Source organism: Dipteris shenzhenensis, chromosome 1 (genome assembly GCF_047967505.1).
Source record: "Dipteris shenzhenensis isolate YYH24624 ecotype China chromosome 1, Dip_SZ_1.0, whole genome shotgun sequence".
NCBI lineage: Eukaryota > Viridiplantae > Streptophyta > Polypodiopsida > Gleicheniales > Dipteridaceae > Dipteris > Dipteris shenzhenensis.
Window position 1 is genome coordinate 29,741,947 of NC_141596.1, and position 8,911 is coordinate 29,750,857.

Below are 8,911 nucleotides of genomic sequence, written 5' to 3' on the forward strand. Positions count from 1 at the left end.
TATTTTTCTTTAAATTCAAAATAAAATATATAGAAATGTATTATGTTCTATCAATATTTTGAAACTAAAAAAACTAGGTCGATAAACTTAAGTGCTAACATTGAATTTCTAATAGACTTCAGTAGCCCTTAACTCTTATGTACAACCTTGAATACCTTATGGGGGATTTACACTTTCTATAGGCACATGGAACTTGGACTTGAGAGAAGATCGATTGAACAAGTATGAGATATATTAGTGGCCTTGTAAAAGCTCTAAAGTTCACATTCATCTATATGCCTTTATGGTGTTGGGGAATGGCTTAGACATATTATTTCCATAGGCACATGGAACATGGTAAGTTGCTACTCTAGCCTTGACAATGTGAGCAATGGAGACGAATGAGGATGCAAGCCTTGGTGACTTGATTCTTAATTTGAGGTAGTTCATAGAAGCCCATTATGGTCCATTGGATGAAGAGTCAAATTTTGAGTTGGCAATGTAGCTTAGCCACCTGGGAGGGGACATTCACTAAATTATTGAGGAGATGGCTCATTGAGAGAGTGACAACATTGATTACGTGGGAAAGATAGACAAGAAGCTTCTTTTTCAAAAGGAAATGGCTAGTGATCTAAGCGAAGATGTCATCAATCTTGTTATCGTGTCATGATTCATAGGCATCTTGTCACACCATCACCTTCATACCTTTTATAATGGCACTTTGCTTGGTGATGCATGACTTGAGGAAGTTCACACACTTGCATAATACCTAAAGCAAACAATGGAGTGTATTGTCCAAAGCATGGTGGGACATGACTAGTAGGGGATTGAAGTGTACTTGGTGATAAGGTGTTGCAATTTTTTATTGGAAAATACTTATATAGAGTTTCAAGATAGCACGTGGGTAATGATCTGAGGCACTTGTACAATTATTCACACAAAAGGGTCCCATGGTAGAATCTTATAGACCTACTATGGAGGGCTCCAAGTCTTTAGTAAAGTCTTCTTTGATGTGGGGACGTGGTCCTCAAAGGTTTGTCAATTCTTTCATGAGGGTGTTAGTCAAGTATTTTGTGAGGGGTTTGTCAAGTATATCATGAGGGTTAGTGAAGTATTTGATGAGGGGTTTGTGGTCAAATTGCCCTAGTTTATTAAATCAAATAAAATTATAATATACAAGTCTTTCATGGGGTAGTCATGTATTTTGCGAAGGGTTCATGGTCAAATTGGCCTAGTTTATTGAAGAAAATAAAAATTATACTACGAGTTTGTGAGAGGCATAAGGAATTATGCCCTAGTAGCTTTACCTGTGTTATTCAATTGCACTTAAGTTCATTATTAAGTGCTACCCTTTCCCTCCCTTGAATATAGTTTCTATTGTTTTTGAAGCTAAGTTCCCAAGAGCTTAGCCTATGAAGGTGATTTGGCCAAAATGTGGTTATCAGAGCTAGTTGGTTTCGATTGAGGTTTTGTTCTCAGTAGAGCTTTTGAATAGCGATTAAAAGTTACCCAAAAGCCTAGCCCACAGGGAAGACAAATCTTGGCACAGTTTTGTTGATTTGAGTTGATGAATTGTCGAAGAAAGAGTCTTAGCCTTCCTAGCACAAAACTTAAGTTGTTGATCTTACGCCTAAAATAGGTCAAGAGGAAAGTTGGCCTTTTTTTGTCAGGTCTACTTAATGGAAAGGTCACCATGTTTTGCCTAATGATCGTTCCATTAAGGGATCTGAGCAACATGGGTCGTTGGACGATGTGGATTTCGAGTCGCACCTAGGCGTGAGCAAAAGTTCGGGGGGCCTCCTTGTAGCGCCCAATCTAGTGTTGGGCTATAGAGGCAGGGGATTAGATTTGAAACCCTCGCTGGGCGTGGAGACAATCGAGCCAAATTCTATTTGTTGTCTTACAAAGGCAGCAGTATTACTTATTCAGACTTGGTTCTTGATGGACAAAGGTTTTGAGGTCCCACAGATCACTTGGTGTGCACTGTGGATGAGGGGTCGGTGAAAACCCAAGAGTGAAGATTGTAACGAGAGAATCTAGGGTCCTGAAGGGAAGTACTTGAGTTGATGCTTGAAGGTGGGACACTGGACTGGACTGGCCTCGTTACTCAATGCTGGTCGGTGCCTCAATCTGGAGCCTTTCATTGGATCTCATCCATCAGTCATCAGCTCCTGTCACCTTGTCCCAGTGAAGTAGCAGCTTTTAGAGCTTGCAATGGCTCTCCCCTCGAGTAGAGTATGTACTACTGCACTGTAGAACCCCAGTAGAAGAGGAATAAAAGAGAGGGGGCGTAAAGCCAGAAGCTTGGCTCTGGTGCCCGAGCAAAAGGTGAGAACAGCAGCTGAGGACTGAGAAGAAGAGGAGGGAGACCGGTAACGCTAGCGCCATAACTTTGGTGGAGAAGGGTAAAAGGGTGGCGGGTTCTCGAGTCAACTTTCAAGAGAAGAATAAATTTTTCGGAACCGATGCCCTTTTGGAGTGTGCCGTAGGAGCTGGAGCTCGTTGCGAGGAGAAGGACGGAGCGCTTCCTCTTGTGTCGCCAGAGATGAGGTCCCGGCAGTCGTCCTCCTAGCTCTTTTTGTTAATCGGGTTACGAGTAGCGGAGACACGACGAGAAGGGATCGACGCCCCGTTGTCGCGAAGCTCTCCTGATTAGCTGAAGACTCGGCCGTACGGCGAGGTGTTGGCGTCTCTGAAGTTTGTTCCTCCGCGCCCATTATATTCTGCGTGGTCGAGCACAGGAGAGGCAGGAGCTGCAACAAGCGGAGGGAGGGAGCGGGAGAGAGAGAGAGAGAGAGAGAGAGAGAGAGAGAGGAGAAAGAAAGAGCGCTAATAATTGAAGCGATAGAAGGAGGGCGATGGAGAGCATGATGCAATTCTGGGACGACGACAACGCGTTGCTGGAAGCGTTCACGGGCTCATACAATGAGGAGCTGCTGTGGCCGGTGATCGCGACAGACGACGCAACAGAAGCAGCAGGAGCAGCAGCAACGCAAGGAGGAGGAGGAGGAGGAGGAGCCATGGCAACAACAACAGCAGCAGCAAGAGGAGGAGGAGGAGGAGGTTGTTCTCCTCCACCTGCTCTTCCTGCTGCTGCGCCAACTGCTCCTCCTCCTCGTCCTCCAAGCTATGGCGAGGACACGCTGCAGCAGCGGCTACAATTGGTGGTGGAGGGCTCGGCGCCGCCGTGGACGTATGCGATTTTCTGGCAGGTGACGAGGTCGGGGAAGGGGGAGAGGGTGCTGGGGTGGGGGGACGGGTACTTCAATCCGAGGGACGGAGAGCAGCAGCAGGCGATGGCGAGGGGTGAAGAAGAAGGAGAAGAAGAAGCAGCAGCTATGGCGGGAGCTGGAGGACGGAAAGGAGAGAAGCAGCAGCTGAGGAGACGAATTCTGAGAGATCTGCAAGCTTTGATAGGAGAGAAGAACGACGGAGAAGACGAAGATCCGTCGTCGTCGTCGTTGGATGCGTTGGAAGCGGACGTGACGGATTCCGAATGGTTCTATTTGGTGTCGATGATGTGTTCATTTCCGTTGAGTGTTTCTGCGTCACCCGCCATAGCTTTTTCTTCGTCGAGCTCGCTATGGATTCTCTGCTCTTCATCTCCTCACTGCCCTCGCTCGCAGCTCGCCCTCCGCTTCGGCATCCTCACCCTCTCCTTCCTCCCCCTCCCCTCCGGCGTCCTCGAGCTTGGCTCCTCCTCCCACCTCCCCTCCCCTCCCCTCCCCCTCCTCCATCGTATCCATTCCTTCTTCTCCGATCCCTTCCCTCCTTCCCCCCCTTCCCCCGCCCCCCCCCCTCCCCCTTTTTTCTCCCTCGGTCTCTCCCCCTCCTCCAGCCCCTCCTCTGACCTCGCCTCTGCCTTCTCCTCTGCCCCCGGCCTCCCCTGCCCCAGCGATGGCTTTTCCTCCGCCGCTCACCTCTCCAGACAATATACCTCCTCTTCCGCCAGTAACCACCTCCTGGATCGCTTCGCGTTCGACCAGGCCTCCCTGCCCACGACTACCAGCGCCAGCAATCCCCTCCCCTACGGATTTCGTCCGCAAGGACTCCCCAATTCGAGCTGCGCGCTCCCGCATCAAGGCCCGCCGCTGCTTCCGATGGCGTGGCCGTCGACGGGCGACAAGAGGATGCAGATTGCTCAGAAGGACACGTTCACGGCTGCAAGCGAGCTCAAACTCTCGCATTCTGATGAAAGCTCGCTTCTGTCTCAGACAAGCGAAGTGGCAGATTCAAGGCGAGCGCTGGCTAATTTTCAGGGCCACAAGCAAGGCGTGAGGTGTCATGAAGTCGAGAGCTATAACAACCCCTCTACGGGAAGCCATCCTCAAATCCTGCATCTCCAAAAGCCTTCCGGAACTCAGATCTACAATCACAGTTTAGTCGCAGCCTGCACTCAAGGGGATAGTCAGAAACCTGTGGAAATTCTTCCAGAAATCCAGCGTAGCAGGTCGTCGATGCAAAGCAACAACCATGCTATCAACGCTTCGTATCTGCATGAATCGAGGCTTGCAGACATGCAGTCCTATCCAGCAGTGAAACTGTCCAAGCCTGGAAGCCAGAGCCAGCCTCCTCCTTCAGCTCTACACTCAAATTTATTGGACGCTGCAAGGGTAGGGCTCGGGCAGCAGGCTGGAGCACAAAATAGCATCATGAATGCTGTTGTACCGAGTCTAGCAAATGGAAGGGTTCGATCTAGTGTAGAATCAGAGCATTCTGATGTGGAGGCTCCATTCAAGGAGATGGACTGCAGCCCAGCAATGCTGGAAAGGAAGCCTCGCAAGAGAGGAAGAAAGCCTGCAAATGGCAGGGAAGAGCCTCTGAGTCATGTAGAGGCTGAACGCCAAAGAAGAGAGAAGCTGAACAGGCGATTCTATGCCTTAAGGGCAGTTGTACCCAATGTTTCCAAGATGGACAAAGCCTCACTGTTGGGAGATGCTGTATCATATATAGAAGAGCTTAGATCCAAGGTCCAGGAGCTGGAAATTGAAAAGAAGGAGCTCATTGCTCAAGCAGGAGCTCGTTCCCAGGATAATACTTCAGCAGAGGCCTTACCTTCTCATTCGGATCATCATCCTGAGTCCATAGCTCCCTTGAAAGAACAGAGTAGCTGCACCAGTCTAAATGCCCAGGTCAGCTATTCTCTGCCCTGTGAACATCACCAGTTGACCCCAAAAGTGCAATTGCTTCCAGGCAAAGAGGCCATCATCCGAGTTGAAAGCCCCAGAGAGAATCATCCAGTAGCAAGGGTTATGTTGGCCTTGAAGGAGCTGCAGCTTGAAGTTTATCATTCAAATGTAGCTGTCGTTCAAGACACGGTGTATCAGACAACTATAGTTAAGCTGACAGGTCCAAATGATTTCAGTGAAGAGCAGCTGGCAGCTGCAATCTCCGTAAGAGGAAGCGATTGCAATTGCAAGAGTTCCTTCTAGTTTCAGAGGGAAAGCTATCAAACTTGGATCACACTTGGGAAGTGTTTCTACAATGGCATCACGCTACCATGAGCTTGTAGTTTAATTTTGTAGTCTGAATCTTCGGCATCATCACGAGGCCGAATGTTGGATGTAAATAGCTTTCGCCACCATCAATTTATTTGGATAATATATGCAAATTAATCAATTGAATGCAAGCTATCGAGTGTGCAAGTTAAGCTGGAGGAGATGCAATTTAAGCTGGAGGAGATTGGCTATTCAGGTCCGTTCTACTCGTTGCTCTCTTAAACCAACTCTTTTGTAGAAGTGGTTTTACAATTGTGCTCATGTCTTCTTCCGAACCAGCATAGACCGTAGGTGTATAAAATGAGTAGTGAGGCTAGTCATATTGAAATTCTTGTATGGAAGGATATTACGAGTTACTACAAGTTTACACGTCTAGACATGTGCTTGAACGTCTGTACCAAACGAAGTACCTGCATTTGTGGGGACTTGTGAAGTTTGGTCTTTCAGTAGCCCCCCTGCTAGGATACCATATGCCTCTTGTATTGCCACTTTTGGAAACGGCTCATCAGCCACTTATGTACAAGTTTTTCCAATATACTGCCTGTGAATTTGTGGTCACTTTAAAAGTTCCGGAATAACTCCTTAGCTCACCTTATGTTTATTTGTGGATGAGGTATTGGCGAACGACGTGTCCTTAGACTTCTATATAGTGTATTGTAATAAACACATGGTTTCATGTATGTGTATTTGATGGAAAGGATCATTTTGTATAACACACCGTTATCAACATGCTTTAGACTTTTTACTACTTGTTTTCCTCACCAACAAACATCTCCAATGCTGCATAATGGTCAGATTTCTGCCAATGTAGAGCACATTTCATTCATGTAGATGCATGTCCATATGGGACACTTCCATCTTCTTTCTATTCTTTAAGGAAAGGATCCACCTCGAGCGTTGTGGAGGTTTGGAGAAGGGAGCTTCATAGGAGGTTCGGGAAATGGAGGAGTTTCTAGGCTCGGAGGAGAAATTCTAGAAGGATTCTTAGATGTTTGGGGGAGGCTCCGGGAGGAATTCTAGAGCACCAAGCTAGAGTGGGAGGTAGGGGTGCGTAGGAGTGCCATGTGGTGCAAGGAGAGGGTCTGCAGACTCCAATAGAGGGCAGACTAGCGTAGTGGAAGAAGGGCAGAGGGCAGAGGGCACATGGGGTTGATAGAAGGAAGAGGGCGCGGTTGCGGCCGTGGCCGCGGCACAGCGACAAGTGGTGGAGAAGTATGATGGCTGATGCAGTGAGTAGGTGGGCACAAGATAGCACGCCAATGGCCAGCATCGCCCCGCAGCAAAGCGACATCTATGCACACGGATCAGTTTGCTCTGTCCAGGTGGCAGCACATGAGGGAACTCTGTGCTGCTAACATCCATCTTCTCAAGTTATGCTCAGTCATCTGGCACGGGCTTGTGTTAATGTATTTAAACTCTCTTGTGCTGCTCATAAGTGGTAGTGAAAGTGCAAGGTAGATTACGTGTTGTGCACTAATATATTGTGTGCTAAGTATTGCATTTTCCATTCTTTGTTCTCTTTCGTTGGTTGGTGCTCCTATTTTGATACATTGGGATAGTGCATCCTTAATTGCATTAGACATTGCTTTATTTGCTTTTGCCATGTACGATCTGCAATATGCCACAACTCCATGAGGGTTTAATATGAATTGTATATTGTCAGTGTTAGCTTGCTAGAGTTGTGATATTTTTGGGTTGAAGTTATTTGTGTCTGTGCAAATTGGCGGACTCTGCGCAGTGTGACACTTGACGAGCTCAGATCTTGGACTATGCAAGATAGCGCGGTTTGGATGGTGTGGCAATAATTGGCAGATTGCACAACTGCGATGTGGCAAGATACCAAATGACGTGGCAGTGAATTAACACATGTACAGAGGAGAGAGAGAGAGAGAGAGAGGCGGAGGGGATAGAGATTTTATATATCTTATAATAAGAAAAAAATATATGTTTTTCATTTCTATTTAGTATTTAATATATACACATATAAACATATAGATAGATATATAAATAGATAGAGGCAGAGGGGATAGAGATTTTATATATCTTATAACAAGAAAAAGATATATGTTTTTCATTTCTATTTAGTATTTTATATATACACATATAAACATATAATAGAGAGAGAGAGAGAGAGAGAGAGAGAGAGTCTTGTTAGTTTTTTACAAAGATGCACACATAGATTTCATCGTTCGTATGAAACGCACACATAACCATATCTAGCTAATCACAGGCGATGACACTTTGATGTTCCTCCCAGCGAACCTTTGTGACAACAAGCTCGTATTCATAATCTCTCATGTCTCATGTGTGTTCAGACGAAGCCCAAATCCTTAAAAGATTCTACATGCCACATGTCACAACTCTAGGGTCAATCCTTTGTGCACCATTTATCCCTCTCCTCCTCTCTTGGAGTATCATTAAATTCTATTTGCCCCTTGGCAATTACATAATTTGATGCCCCTAGACCCCTGACCTTTAGAACCATCTAGTTAGTGTCAATTTTCCCTCACCAAGGACCTTGACATTGATTCCTTTAACCATATGCTTGAAGCGCAATAAAATATAATACAAAAGTTCGTCCTCTAAAGAAAAATGTCCACCGACTTTTCCGAGGTCATGTTATCTAGGCTTGAGCATAACATTCCTTCCCTCTTCAAGTATCATCATCCTCGACGATAAAATCTAGGATTGCTACTCTCTGCATCTCTGGTACATGGATTCCTAGGTAGCCTCAGATAAAGATAGACCATGCCATGCACCAACAGCATGGGTATCTTTCGATTACGTACTTGCATTGTTTGTCGGTCCGGGATTCTTGTTGGTTTGGGCCTTGCATTATCCTTGAGAGTGCTCTCAATAGAAGCAGAATGGAAGAGAGAGAGAGAGAGAAACACAGAGCCACACAAGTTTTTGGTGGGTGCAGAACACCCTAATCTTCTTTTTCATTCATTTATATATGTGTTTGAGTATTGTACATAACCGGGGTAAAGGCACAGTGATCTTTAACCCCCACAACCTCCCACTTAAAGGACAATGTGCCTTTAAGGGAGAACAACCAGTGAGCATACTATCCAATGCCTATCAATACACAACAAAACTCAAATCGCTGACTAGGTAGACTCTTCGTCAGCATATCTGCAGGGTTATCATCTGTATAAACCTTGACAAGCTCTATGCGCTTGTCCTCAAGTACCTCCCTGATGAAATGGTACCTGACCTCAATGTGTTTGATCTTTGCATGAAGGACCGGATTTTGTCCTAGCTGAATAGCACTCATGGGATCACTATGCAATGTCGATACACCTGTATGATTCCTCAAATCTCCCACTAGCCGATCAAGCCATATAGCCTCCTTGCAGCCCTATGTGGCTACAACATACTCACCCTCTGTGGTAGACAAAGCAACGCACTTCTGTGTGCAAGACATCCTCGAC

General features: G+C 46.3%; 1 protein-coding gene across 1 annotated transcript; it reads left to right on the plus strand.

The window, feature by feature from the left end:
- The first annotated feature begins 2,249 nt into the window (after positions 1-2,249).
- LOC147905673 (transcription factor MYC2-like) lies at positions 2,250-5,612 on the plus strand. Its single transcript, XM_087373970.1, has one exon. It carries the CDS (start codon positions 2,838-2,840, stop codon positions 5,409-5,411), a length of 2,574 nt encoding a protein of 857 aa, XP_087230096.1. The 5' UTR covers positions 2,250-2,837; the 3' UTR covers positions 5,412-5,612.
- The last annotated feature ends 3,299 nt before the right edge of the window (positions 5,613-8,911 follow it).

Bases quoted from the DNA above. Each gene is read 5' to 3' on its own strand.
- LOC147905673 (XM_087373970.1), top strand. From the start codon at position 2,838: ATGGAGAGCATGATGCAATTCTGGGACGACGACAACGCGTTGCTGGAA.